Below are 15,160 nucleotides of genomic sequence, written 5' to 3' on the forward strand. Positions count from 1 at the left end.
TAGAGGCATATCCATTTACACTACAATAAAGTATGAATATTGGAGATTTCGAGTTCAATGCTCAGCTTCCGAGAAGCTGATGAAGAAGTGAAATTTAGAAACACGTTCTAGTAACCATTGCCGTTGGTAATTTTTCCTTGATATAAATAACAAAATAAAATAAAATAAAACAAAATAAAATAATATATAAAATAAATAATTAGAAATTGTCCTCCGTTTAATATTTTATATAGAAAAACGTTGAAGTTTTAAATAGTTAAGAAAAACTTTTATTTGTTTAAATTTTAAAGGTCAAACAATTTAATTTGGTGAACGTAAAATTAACTAGATGAAACGTAGTTGGAAACTTCGTTCAGCGATGTTTGGCCATGGCCAACTACTTTGCAGCGGCTAGCCATCGCTATCCACACTACAACTCAGTTTACTCAAGTACATCTCTTTTGCTTTAACACAAAGTGCGGCGGGCTTAGCATTTAGCTTGGAGATGTTTTTACCGCCGATCGCAGAACGAAATGATGAAAAATTTTGAGTGGGCTGGCTTTTTATTCCTTTTCACATGGAAAAATCAATTTCAGTACATTCTGTTATAAAAAGTTATACAAATCAAATTACTTAAGTTAAAAAGAGACAACTATAATAGGATACATTTGACAGCGAAAAGCTAATGCCCTACAAAGGCATTGCCATAAAAGGTATTGCCATACAAGGTATTGCCATGTAAGGTATTAAAGCAAAAATATGTCATGATAATATTGCTATGTTACAAAATTAAATAAAATTAAAAACATTTTAATCAACTAAAATAAAATATATAAATTAAATTAAAATAAATGAAATAAAATAAAATAAAAAAATAAAAAAGTTAAAAAATAAAATAACATAAAACAAAGAAAAAATAAAATAAAATAAAATAAAATAAAACGAAATAATTATCCGTATTTAAGAAGCAAACTCCTATTGATTTATACAATTGTTTATGTCTAATATCAATAATAAAATTTAATAAAATGTAATAAAATAAAATATAATAAAATAAAATACAAAAATAAAAAAATTTCACAAAATAAAAAAAAATGAAATTTAAATAAATTAAATTAAATTAAACAAAAAATGATCGATTTATCTACAACAGTTTAGCGATATTTATTTGTCATCTATTTTGTATCAAAAAGTTATCGATTACTTTCGGAAAAGTTATCGATATATTATCAAAAGAACATAAACTTGTTGCCGGAAACTAATAGTTTTGTTATCGGAGTGTTACCATCTTGTTATGTCTCGATTTTTTTCGAAAAGTTGTCGATTAGTCAACAATGATCAATTTTCGCTAAATCCTATATTTCTACATATTTTTTGGTTACACCAAAATTGCGTTAAAAGTTGAATTTTCTTATGTGGCCTACAACAACTAATGAACAAGAAGTTTTTATCGTTCTTATACTTAAAAAACAACTTATGCTGAATATTACAATCGCGTATCGTTTCGTATAGACTTTTCTGAAATCTCACTAACCATATCAAATTTACTTGACTAAATTTCTTTTGCAAAATTTACTAACTGTCTACCTGATTCACCTTTTTTCGTGAGTGTAATTATATTGAACTTTTCATGCGAAGTTATACATGCAGCAGTAAACAAAAATAGCATTTTACCAAATTTCGTAAATGTAATTATTTTTCTTCTGAAAAAAAAAATAATAATAATAATAATAATAAATGCCGCTGCTATTTTTTTGTTCGCTGCTGTATGTATGCATTTTTTTAATATTGAGCGCCAGTGTTATAATTAATTACACTAATTTATAGCCCATTGAAATGATGTCTATATGTCCCATTATCCTCACCCTCGTGCCCAAACATTTCATTTCACCTTCACATGCAGACCACCCTTAACAATCGCCTCCGCTGGAGGAAATCTTCTCGCCTGACTAATATCACTTTTTCGACGTATGCCCGCTAAGAAACCACCGCCAGCAGCGCTGCCATTACGATGCGCTGCAGTGCCTACTGCGCGCGGTCTTGATGATGTTGCTATTGCGGTAGGTGTTGATGCTGCCACTGGGGCAGCTGCTGTTACATCGTCCGCCACCTCAGCTACACCAGCCACCAATGCGTCACCAAACGTTTCTGGCACGACTTCTACCTGACCGGTACCCTCTACCTCCAGAGCAACAATTGGCATTGCCTCTGCTGTCGCCAATAGCAATTGATCATTGCTGCGCGACTCCGTCTCTTCCAGTGTTGGTCTATAGGTGCGTATACCAGAGTTTGAACGCACAGGCAGCAATGTGACCAATTGTGGTGCTGTTTCCGTTGTCATATCCACCGCAATGTGTGATGACTTCAATATTTCCTCGTATTTATTTGGATCGATAACCTCAACCTCTGCTTCACCAACTACGGGTATGGCTGCACCAACACCCTCAGATGATGCGTCTTCCATGAAACTAGACATTGGTTTGATGAATGGTGGTTCACGTCGTTCTAACGGAAGTTCAATCAAATGCTGTTCGGCTGTTGGTGCTTGTGGCGCTGCTACTGGTGATATTGAAGAGGATATTTGAGTGTAAGACGTTGTTGTTGTCGTCATTCTCGTCGGCGTTTTTGTAGTTCTACGTATTGTACGGGTTGGTCTCATTCGCTCTGCTGGCATTGTTTGTGATGCGTGCATTGTTGTTGTTGGTGTGCTGGTTGTCATTCTTCTTGCTGACGTCGCCGTCGTCCACGGCAGTTTAGTTGCACTTGCTGGTACTGCAGTTATTGTGCCTCGGCGCGTTGTGGGCAACCATTGTATTGTGGCGAGTTTGTCTCTAATGACATTTGCCTCAATTGTGGGTGCGGTTGGTTTTGTCTGATTGCTAGCCGTCGCTGTATTTGGCAACTTTATTCGACTATTTTCATTCAACGCAGCTGATGATGATGGATGTTTTAGTTTATTCTGTGAAAATGGTGGTTGTTTGGTTGGTACGAGTGGTGTTATACCCAACTTGGAGGCGAGTGTATCGAATATGAGCGATATATCTTGAATATTTGTTGCATTGTTTATGCGCGTTTTAATATCGTCTAGCGTAAAGTTATCATCCGTATTGCCGGCGACATCCTCAGATATCCATGCTTGCAGTGTTTTGTTGAAAACCTTACGCATATTTCCCGTATGTCCAAAACCATTGGCCGATGAGCTATTCACAAATTCCCATTTCGATTGTGATGGAAAAAGATTTGAGTCATCTAGAATTGTGGGTGGTTTTTTATTGTTATATGAGGGTCTTATGCGATGCCAACTGGTCGCTGGCGATTTTGGTATGGTGCTGTATAGCTCGGCCCGCATGGTTGTGCTTGTAGTTGCAGGAGTTGTGCTTGTGGGTGGGGTTGGTCTGCCTGTAATATTATTCTCTATATTACGGGTTTGATTTTTTGCCTGATTGCGTCTTAAAATGAGCTCTTTAATATTTAAGAAAGTCGGTTTCACGGTGGTCTGCGCTTCTTCTTCCGAAACTTCTTGTACGGGTTTCTCAACCGTCTGTGCTAGCTCTGTTTCATAGTCGACAGATAGCGCTGAGTCTGATGCTTCCTCTCTTTCTTCAACCTTCATTGGCTCCTCTGATTCGGTCTCAGTTGCACCAACATCATCTGCTGTTATTTCACTCCGCTCCGTCTTCGACTCCACCTCAGTAACCGGCCCTTCACTCGCTACTTCCGCTGTTTCAGCATGCGAAATAACCGGCTGTGCCAACTTTTTCGTCGCATTACGCGTATCCTCTTTCGGTAAGTTCAGCAACTTTACAAAGAACTCGCCAATAGTGTCCGCTAACTCCGAGTTTGCGCTTGACTCAATGCGATTGATGTTAGGCGTGCTAAACTTCGGTCTATAAGTCGTACTTGTTAAACTTCCAGGTGTAGTCTTTCCCGTTGACGTTTCAGGCAACTCGGCTTCGATCTCACTTTCACTTGCTTTTGCATCAATTAAGCTGGGTTTTGATTTCTCCTCACCCTTAGGCAATTTCAGCTCATTCTTCTTTACAATAACACCGCCACCGAGATGCTCAAATTTTTCGTTATTCTCAATTGGAATCTTTTCTTCTGCAGGTACGAGCGGTTTAAATGCGGGCACAATCACCTCATCAATCAGTGGCACTGGTAGTGGATGCGGTTTGACATGCGCGCCAGCACCTAAACGTTCAATATCCTCCGTGCCCGGCATGAAAACGGGATTACCAAAGCTATGATAAAATACCATATCTTGTGGCACCGAAGAAATTTCAGCGCTAACTTCAGGCTTGCGTACCGCTGAACCGAAGAAACTAGGCGAATATGGATTGTAGGCTGGTGGCGTAGGCGGTAAAGGATTTTCAGGTATAAAAGGCAATTCGATATCATCGATGCGTCGCATAGGTACATCAGGACGGAAGACTGGCGCAACCGGTAAAGGTTTCGCACCGCTAATCAGTGTTTTAGTAGGAAATGCGGGCGGAGGACCGGGCACCAGTTCGGGTACTTCACGATGTATCGGACGCCAAGGTTGCGTATCTAAGACTGGCACAGAGGTGAACAGATTTGCGTCCAATTTGGGCACTGAAAAGCTGCCGGAGGGTGTAGTTAATGTTGGTAAGCCGAATTGTTGTTGTGTTGCAAATGGAGTTGATGGCTGAAACGTCAGTTGTTGGATGGTCGTTGGCGCTTGTTTTGCTGTCGTTGCTTTGGCGGCAGTCGTGGTAGACGCGGGCGTTGTTGTTGTTATGGTAGTCGTCGATGCACTTGTGGTGCTGCTACTTGTAGTCGACTCCTTTTTGGTAGTTGTAGTTGTTGGCGTTGTGCTTTTTGATGTTGAAGTTGAAGCTGAAGTAGCAGCAGCAGTTGGCGCTGTCGTCTGAGTTGAGCTCTCGCTTTTAGGTGCGCTTGTAGTTGAGCTTGTCGCTGCAGTTGTGATCGTTGTACTTTGTTGCTGTGGTATGATCGTGGTCATTTTCTCAACTGCAGGCTTTTTCGGCTTGACGCGCAAAGCGAATGGTGTCACCGCTTTCGGTGCTAAGCTAGTATAAGCTTTTGTAGGCGTCACCTTCTTACGCGCGATATCAGCATCGGTTTTTGTTATTTCAAATGAACCTTCGAAAGAACCTTGTATGACGGGTGCGTTTTCTACATCCACGTCAGGTTCGTCGTCTACGGAATGTGGCCTGTGTGTAGTGCGTGACTTCACTGTTGTGGGAGGCTTGGAGAGTAGTGTGGGCGAATTTGTTTTCTTCATGAGACGCTTTTCAAGTTGAGATTGACTGGTAGGTTGTTGCGTCTACAACGAGATTAAAATTCAAGTTAAAAGGTTGAGAGATAAAACAAAGTAGAGATGTACTTACTGCGTCCTTGAAAAGTGATGCCGAACGCACAACAGACTCGTCGAGTATGCGTTTTATCTCCACTGATTCGGCATCTATTCGTAAAGAGCGATAAAGTGATTTTGCGGATGTGGTCTCCAAGAACAGGGATTCCTTGATGTACTCTTCCACGCTGTGGATGTTCCTAAAAGCGGTTGGAAATGAAAAATGTTTATATAACTTCTCACCAAACTCACAACTCTTTCAAAGTGCTACTCACTGTGGTAATTTTCTCACATCCAAGAAAGTGCGAAACGATATCTTTATCAGCGGACCCTCGCCAAAACCCCAGGTATCTACGCGCAGCGGCTGTAAGCCGTTATCCGTTAGCGAGCGTTCTATAAATCTTTTGTAAAACTCAATTTTCTGTTTATAAGTTGTCGTGTGGTTGTACTTCAGACCCGTCGAGAAAAGGTCACCTTTCGCAATGCGAAATGAGCCCTCAAAACCAAGCACAGCTGCAAAAGAGCGGGAAGAGTTTTCATGTTATTTAGGTGTGTTATAAAAAAATAATTTGTGGCTAAGCTTACGATCTTCCAAATTCGCTTTCACCGAACTAAAATAGAATGCCAGTCCTGCTATTGAGATCACTGCTAGCAGCACAATAAATACAGCTGTGGTTAGTATAATGGAGAAGGAACGTGGTTTCTGATAGTGCGTATGTGTTTTGGCGGAGAATGTTGACGGTGCTATATTACGTCCATCACGCCACATACCCCACGCATTGTAACCATACTGACTATTTACGCTGTGCTCGTTCGTGAAGGAGGGCTGCTTGTTCATGTGATAGTAAGCGCCGAGCGTTGAACGACGTCCCAGTGTATTTTGGTAGGTATAATCGTTGGACTGTAAAGAGAAAGGAAAAAATGGTTCCGTTAAAAAAAAATGCCTAATTTAGAAAAGAAAAATCGAATTTGTTTTATAGTATATTTTGGTCCAGTTTTTGCTTGGTCTGTAGGCTTAACATGCCGACTTTAAGGAATCGGAGAATGCGTTGCACTCACAGCTGGGGAGAATGTGCTGGTATGGTGGAAATATATATATACGCCTTAGAAAGAGGAATCCTTAGAACAATAACACCAAAACGATAAAAGAAGGGGAGGTGGAAAAAGACTTGAAGAATCTGAAAGTAGAGGCAAATGACGAGAGCGCAGTGCTGGCGGTAATGGGAGATGGCAATCAGACCAATGCTGCCGTCAAGCTTGAAAATGAGAACAATATGCTAAAAGCAGGGAGATAAAAAAGGACGTCGAAAACCTGCAAGCAGTGTCCAATGACGAGGGTAAATACGTAGGTTGTGGACGAACAGCTCAACGATACTGCAAGTCTTCAAAAGAACCATAAGACGCTATGAGCAGAGGAGTTGGAAACGAACCCCTAAAAAAATGTAAGGTGCGATAACCTCCGAAGAGACCTGAGAGCTTTTCATGGCAGAAATACACTCGGAGCGCTTGCCAAACACTGTCGACGGGCGACCCCGCTTAGAAAAATTTTCTTCTAATTGAAAAACTTTATTTCTAAAATTTTGATGTTGCTTTGCCCGCGGTGTGAACCCAGGGCATACGGTGTGGTGGGCGAAGCATGCCACCATCACACCACGGTGGCCGCCGAACCCCTAAAGACGTTAATTAGCGGCGAGAACCCATCCCTTGAGCGCAGTGATGGAGAGTTTGGAGGGAGACCAACAGTTCAATAAAGCTGTGAGTCTTACAGATAAAGCTCCAACATAGTAAAGTCGCGTCGAACGAGCTCCTCCTGACTCTTGAGGAGGGCTTGTTTGGTGTGACGCTGATGCAATGGCTGCCATGCTATTTAACCTCAGCATCGAAGACCTAGCGGTGGTCGCAATAGAGGTGGAAAAAGAAGAGTACATTATCCTAGCATTCTGCTACATGGCTGTTAAAGTGGAAGCCCTAGCAGAAGAGACTGGTGGATCAAGAAGGGTTCATAGGATGGCTTTCCAGAGGCGCTGATGAATCAATTAAATTTTTCTTTGATGTTTCCTTTATTTCGGGGTCACCGGGCAATCCATAGTGTTCCAACATTTTTTTTGTGGAAGTTTCTGAGGGACTTAGCATGCTTATTTTTTTTGACGGGTAAATTCTTAAGTGGGATTTTTGTACGATTTCTAGCAAACTTGAACGATTTCATCAAAAAAAAACTTTTTTTTTTTAATTTGACCCTTTTCCGGTTTTTATCGATTTTTAATTTTCTATGTCATGTGTTGTTATTGTAGTTGTTGTAACCCCAAAAACACTCCCACATGGTTTGGCGGAGTGTGGCGGATTTAAGCAGTATTTTGTCCAATATGAATCCGGGTATGTTCCGGCAATAGCCCGACTGCATCTGGAACGATTTTTTTGACTTTGATAAATTCTTCGATATTAACAGGGATTTGTAACGATTTACTAATTTTTCTTTAATCTTAAGCTTCTTTAATGATGTTCTAAAATAATTTCATCAGATTGTATAAATGTTTTGAACTGTTCAATGTGTAGCTTTCTAAATTTATATCGATTTTTATCGAGTTTCGATAACTTTCCTGACTTTAATCGATATGTATGAGCTCTCAAATCTTTGATTCGATTTATATAGTTTTTATGACTTTTGTTCATGCTACACAAATTTATTCGATTTAATAAAGTTTCCGTTGCCTATTCGCTTCGACTATTATCGATAAGTTCTGAAATATATTCATCGACTTTTTGCCTTCATTTGTTTTGTAAAATTTGTCTAAACATTACTAAAATTCTATAGATAGTTATCGATTTTTATCGGTTTTATTTTATTTAGTTTTTTTTTAATAATTCACTTCAAACCTCGCGCCCTCCAAACTCAACCTCTGAAAATTCCAAGCACATTTGAAAGCAAAGAAAAAGAATTCTTAAACAGAAAATTAAAATAATAAATTAAAATTCCTCACACACTACCAGTTAAGTACGAGCAACGCTTCATCAGCTTGCAATTTTTTCGATTCTCCATTCCATAGAAAAATTGATTAACAGATGTCGGTTGTGTGTGTGTGTGTGGTGTGGTGACGCCTAGCCAATTAATGCTTGGCTATCAAAAAGGCTCGAAGTGAAGAGCTGATGCATGCCACAACCTTTATCCCCAGCGTTTGCCATTATTTCACTATCTACGAGTATGTGAGTATCCATAGCAGATAAAAGCACAAATACATATATATACACACATATATAGATCCATGCAGTCAGGCAATTTGTAGTCCGACACATGCCAATGCCAATGCCAGTCAACTGATTAACAATTAACTAGTTCTCGTCTGGCAGAGAATGATATCTCGAGGGAACTGCGAGATCATGTACAGCCGCGCACTTGCAAACACACGCATACAAGCACACATGCATATAGCAATACTACGAAGCGACACTTAATAAGCTGATAACTATAGGAGGCTACAAAAATAATTTTTGCTCTGTGTATATATTCGTAAGTATTGATGTAGTAGTGGGGCTCTCAATCGTTTGCAAATACGAACATACATACAAACTTTGCTATGCTGACATGTTATTTGTTAGAAGCTGCCAACTAATTTGGTTCAATTGTAATTATAGATATTTGTTCATAATCATTTCGTGGAAATGTGAGTGTATGTTAAAATGTACAGGGTGTATCGGCAGCGAGGTTGTGCGTGACTTTTAAAAATAATCAAAAATAGTGTCAAATATGGTTTGCAATAGGGCACCATAACAGCTTGTTAATTTTATGGTACCGTACTACTCACGCCCACTTGCTTCTTTAACTTAAACAGTGGCTCTTGTCAGATGCATCTTCAACGGCCAAAGCCTAGATGAACTCAGGCAGTCATTACCATGCGATTCAACATAGACGTAGGCCGAATTCTGATAGTCTTCCACAACCGTACAGTATGTCGTGACCTCATTGCAACTTGTGCTAAGTACATGTGGGACCGCCATATGGTTTCGAACGGTTTCGGACATATCTACAGCATACACAGGTATATTTTGTTGCCATGTTTGCCGGTATGAATATTAACCTGGGTCGATTTGTATGGACGAAAGTCCATCAAAACACTCCCCACTATTTTTTCTTTTAAAAACTGTTGTAAAAAGGTTGGCGATAACAGTTTTTTGAGGTATGCGTAGTGGAACTTTTTTTTTCCTGAGCCCAAATCCTATTGAAAAATCGATGACGCTATATCGGTTAATAAATCGACTCGGTATATTATATATATATACTGTGTAAACCGATACAATGCAAGTAATCATGGGCGAACCTCCTCTGGAGCTGGTGAAGATACAGCGCGCCATCTCCTTCAGGTTAAGAAGGAATGTCAAATATGCTGTTGTTGCCTAATTTACCTTATATAGCCGACAATGAATTGGAATAGGTTATTTAGTCAATAAGAAGAAATTTGAAGGTATTCTTATTAATCTTTGGCAAACGCGTTGGAAATATCCCAGTAAGGGTTGGTTGACGTTCGAATACAAAGACACGTTTCGTTTGTGGCAAAAAATCCTGACCTCAGATTTATTCTGACTCTGCCATTTCTGCTAATAGGTCATGTTTCTCCTAATTCATTTTTGAATGAGAACAACGGAGGGGTGTATGTGTGGGGAGTTGTGTGAAGATTGGCCGGAGTGTGTTTTGTGTCTGCTCGGAGAACTCGTACATCAGGGGTTAAAGTAATTGGGGAATAACTGTTGGTGTTAATGTTTTCGATATTACTGGGGCCCTCTCCACTAGTCGTTCAGTTGATTTCTTAAACAAGTATGGTTTGGATATATTTAGACATAGAAGACAGAGAATGGCAATTGGTGGTCAGAGTGTTTAATGTTTTTGGGGATTACTAAGCCCCCGCCCATATTTCTTCTAATTTTGATTTTTATTTTCTGTGGTACCGGTCCGGTTTTGGTAGATATTCAACCGGTGGTAGCTTCGACTATTGAAGTCTGACAAAAGTCTTTAAAGTTATTACCACGTGCAGCGGATAGCCCACAGAGCTTGCTTCGCGTCTTTTTATTTGGGAAAGGGCAGCGTGGTGATGGCTTAGTTTTATATCCAAAAGTGGAAGAGCTGGCTAACTCGAATTTGGAAAGCGATTATTCGGCGCTGGTCAAACGTTCTTTGAACCGTGTGCATTGGTGCATCGTGGGGTTGGGCCGACGGCGGCAGGTACTTACGTTAAATCGATCGTTTTCCAAAATCAGTACATCGATAAATGCTCTTTTAAGTGTAATTTGCTCCATAGTGCCAAAGGTACGCTTAACAACAACGACTTTAGGGCATCAGAAATCTGCAGACGTATCCGATACACGACCATAATCACAAGCTTTGCATACTCCAATAAACGTGAACAAAATGGGCCTTATGCGTTGCCCAGCACATTTATTTGTAGTAAATCCCATGAAATTCACCTATTTCTGAAAATATCAATGTATTCGTACACACTTTTTCCTGACGAGACTCTGGTGATCCCAATTTCCATATGGATGGAGGGAAAGAAGCCCTAGAATATTCATTGTCGTCATATCAAACCGTTGCTGGGACGGAAAAGCTACCACTTGTGAGTGGCCACAGTCTCTACTTCCGGCAAAAGAATAATTACCAATATTCCCAAAAATATTCGGGTAGTGTTCTTCATGGCTACTCCAATAGCAAAAATGAACGCTTTCAGCTGGGCTTTCTTCTTAAGACTAAGTTCAAACCTTTTCAAAAACCTCAAACCAGCAATAAAACTTCCTTACGCACATCTACCAGTCAAAATTAATATGTATCTATTTTGAGACACCCTTTCACTAGGCCTGCAAATATTTAAAAGAACAACGGCTGCGGTACAAAATCGTTTGCATGTTAAGTAAACGTATTCATTTTGTTGTTAAAACAATATTGAGGAGTACATATGTATATACCGAAGAACAGAAGCAATTGCTTCCAACTATAACATTAAAATCATCAGTCGTTAACGGTGGTGCTATTAAAACAAATCACTCTTTCGCTAAACGCACACACACACACACACACACACGAATACGTACTAAATATAATTGCGAGGCAAATACTTACATTTGCACCAGCATATATTTGAGATCGTTATACATAAAATATTTATGAGTGTATGTGTGTCTAAGTATGTATGTTTACATACAGCAACGAATAGAAAAACTGCAGCGGTAATTGTTGCCAAATTTCGTCAATTAAGTTCTTTTTCGATAATTCAAGAAAAAACTGCTGTGAATTTTGTAGCTGAAACTTTGAAAACAATCTCAAAAACGTTTTAGAAAAAAATTGCAGAAAACTTGACGAAATTTTTGAACATTTCAGTTGGAGTTACTTGAAAAATTGGTAGCTCTGCTATAACAAATCTGTAAATTTCCGAAAAGAAATTGATATCCTTTTGATAACACATCGATAATCGATCTAATCGATAACTTTTTGATAGCAAATCGATAACATATTTAATTTAATTTAATTTAATTTGATTTAATTTAATTAAATAATTTATAGTTTAAGTTAAAATTAATTTAATTAAATTTTAATGTTTTTCGGTCAAATTACTTTTATAGTTAAATCAAAATTAGGCTTTTTGACCAATTTGGTTGAAGTGCGAGTTACATTAACTCCAATTGCTCGACACTACATTTGCAACCACAAATTTACATTAGACATCAAAAACGAACAGTCATTTGTGGAGTTAATGATTTAGTTTTATTTTATTTTGTATTTTGCTTTATTTTATTTCATTTTGTTTTGTTTTATTTTATGTAATTTAATTTTTTATTTTATTTTAAAGAAAAGCTACAAAAGTTTACAAAAACAATTGTATAAAGCAATTTGAGCATGTCTCGCTAATTAAATACAGATAACTATTTCATTTTATTTTATTTTCTTTTATTTTTTTAAATTTATTTTATTTTATTTTATTTTATCTGTATTTAATTAGCGATACTTGCTCATATTGCATTATGCAATTGTTTTGTTATTGATATATTGGAGAAAAATTGCAAAGTTTACAAAGGCAGTGGTTACTTAGACATGTTTCTGAATTTAACTTCTTCAGAAGCTAGCTTTTCGGGAGCTGAGTATTGAACTCGAATCTCCAATATTCATACTAGTGTAAAGGCAGATGCCTTTAACCACTCAGCCATATGAATGCCCCTCTGCTCGCTTTGCAATTGGTCTATAATAGTGTTTTCTTTTCTGGCAAAAGTGTTACGCTTTTTGTACGCCGCGCCATGGTTGTAAATATATTTTGTTCTATTCTAAAAATCAGGTATCGCGTTTACAGGGTATTTCGTTCTATTGTGAAAATTGGTGCCTGCTGGCAACGCAAAAGCGTTTCACTTTTACCCTGCATAAAATGGCAGTGTGGCAGTGCAACTCTGCTAAACCAGCTGATCGTGACAATTTATTTTCGTAACTTCACAAATATTTAGCGAAGGAAATTGAAATGAAGGAAATAATTGCTAATGAGTGTTTATTATCATTGATAGCGCGTTTGTGAAAATTAGTTAAAACACGGGGTAGCGATTTATGTTCTTTGCATGCACTATAAATGTTGAAAATTTTCTGGGGAGGAGAAAATCTATTAAGGCTTTACCATTTACTTGGGCAAGTTGGGCTATAAGTTTTGCCTGTTTTCTTTATTTATTTTATTTTTTTTAATTTAATTTAATTTTATTTTAAATTATTTTATTTTACTTTATTTTATTTTTTTTTTTTGCTGTTTTGCCTTATTTCCTTTTCATCTTACAGTTACTTTATTTTAGTTTGTTTTATTTTATTAAATTTTTTTTATTCTATTTTTTGTTTATTTTGTTTCATGTAATTTTATTTAATCTTATTTTATTTTATTTTGGATATATTATTTTTAATTTATTTTGTTTCATTTGGTTTATTTTATTTTATTAATTTTATTTTATTTCATTTTTAATTTAACTTAATTTTATTTTAAATTATTTTGATTTTAATTAATTAAATTGTTTTTGTTTTAACTTTTTTAGTTTTATTTTACAGTTTAGCTTATTTCAGTTTGTTTTCTTTTATTTCATGTTATTAATTTTTGTTATTTTGAATTATTTTTTTTTATTCGATTTTATTTAATTTTATTTTATTTTATAAGATTTGTTTTAATTTTATTATATTTTGTTTCATTTATTTTTTTAATTCGTAAAATATCGAAAATAAAAAAAAAAATAATTTAATTGACAAAAACTTAAAAACAACCCACTGCTAATTCTCTGTTCGCTGCTGTATATACATACATATGAAAACCTAATAGCAACGGAGTTAGAAAATGCAACAATTTCCTGCGTTTAATGGAATTTAATACTTTGTTTTACTTAGCAACACTTTAGAGAACCTTCAAGAGCGTATACATATAAAATTAACAAATAGATACACATACACACCGATAAGTACTCCTTCTATGATTATAATGCAAATTCCACTGAATTATGATAGCTGCTGCTGTAGCTTAAATATCACCAACACAGTTGTGCCATTAAAAGCTTCCTTTGATGTTGGTGTTGTGTTGAATACTCAAGGCTAAAGTTAAGTATTCACATATGTGTATGAATGAGTATGAGAGTGTTTATGTGTGTGTGCATTTAACATACTGATGAGTGAGCCTGTACTGCGCACAGCTTCATAGCTTAACTCAATTAAAGTGTTTTGATTGTTAGCAAAATGCCACAAATGCTTGTAAAAATGCGCTTGTTTACTGCCAAATAACCAACAACACAAAATACAAAACTACAACAAAATGGTGGAATAAATAGTGAAGTATGAAGAGAAAGGATTAGAGAGTCCCTGGTCTTTGTGCGTTTAAACGCCTGAAAGTGTGAAATTGGATGGATGGATCGGCAGTTTGCAAATCCAAAGAAGTCTTCATATAAATTCCAATAAATTTGGGTTATCAAGGTATTTTTTGGAGCAACAGGCGGCAGGCGGTAAATATCCGGTACCATATACGAGCTCGACATTTCTCCACTGTACGCACATATTTTTAAATTAAAGGTAATTTCCCTAAGGGGGGAAGACTCCATGTTTCCATTGATCACTTGTTTTTTGTTTTCGTACAGATATGCCATTAAGGTATCAAAATGTTCTGTCTCCAACTGGAAAGGCATCGCCAAACCGAACCATATCGAACCATATTTTTTTACTGGGAAGTATATGCTTGAGATATCTTCTGAGCGGACACTAATAATTATCAGCGGATAGACCACCAAGTGTCTATTCTACTCTCCTTGTAGTGTTGAAATTTGGAGAAGGTGTGGCTTACGTTGTCTTCATAACCCCAGTACAGGCAATTCGGGGTTTTAACCTACCTATACTTTGGAGGTATTTAGGGAAGTTACCATATCACTTCAAAAATTAAGATGGGTAGAAGTAGACCTTTCCATGTGATCATCGCTGACTACCTTGCTGCGACGAGGAACTAGTGGAGGTGAGATAAATGAGCATATACATTATAGAAAGTATTTTGATCTATACCGCAATTTAAAAGCAAAGCGAGGGAGAGACCTTCACTGAGTTGGAAAAAGCACGTGTAAGAAGACTTGACCTTCCTTGGTGTACTAAATAGGCGTCAGTTATCGTGAAACAGGGAAAAATCGCTTAGGACCACCTAGTTTGAAGCTTTTATAATCAGAGACATTATAAGGCTGTTGGATGCATTTTCAAAAGATAATCTGAGATAGGGAGTTTTCAAATTTGCAGCGGAGATATCATCTTATCCCTGTAGAATAGCGGGAGCCTGCTGTTTTTGTTGCTTAACCCGAGCTGGTATTGAGAGCTGTTGCCAA

The 15,160-nt window shown here is 37.4% G+C and overlaps 1 protein-coding gene across 2 annotated transcripts in view; it reads right to left on the reverse strand.

The window, feature by feature from the left end:
• Positions 1-1,167: 1,167 nt before the first annotated feature.
• Positions 1,168-15,160, reverse strand: part of LOC137239547 (uncharacterized) — an 81,944-nt gene continuing 67,951 nt past the window's right edge. For both annotated transcript variants that reach the window (XM_067764974.1, XM_067764975.1), the window contains 4 exons: positions 5,900-6,215; positions 5,590-5,827; positions 5,352-5,514; positions 1,168-5,287 (listed from right to left, as the gene is read on the reverse strand). In XM_067764974.1, the coding sequence (XP_067621075.1) occupies positions 1,862-5,287; positions 5,352-5,514; positions 5,590-5,827; positions 5,900-6,215 (4,143 nt within the window). In that variant the 3' untranslated portion in view covers positions 1,168-1,861. The remainder of the gene's footprint in view (positions 5,288-5,351; positions 5,515-5,589; positions 5,828-5,899; positions 6,216-15,160) is intronic.

Source organism: Eurosta solidaginis, chromosome 2, assembly GCF_040869045.1.
Source record: "Eurosta solidaginis isolate ZX-2024a chromosome 2, ASM4086904v1, whole genome shotgun sequence".
NCBI lineage: Eukaryota > Metazoa > Arthropoda > Insecta > Diptera > Tephritidae > Eurosta > Eurosta solidaginis.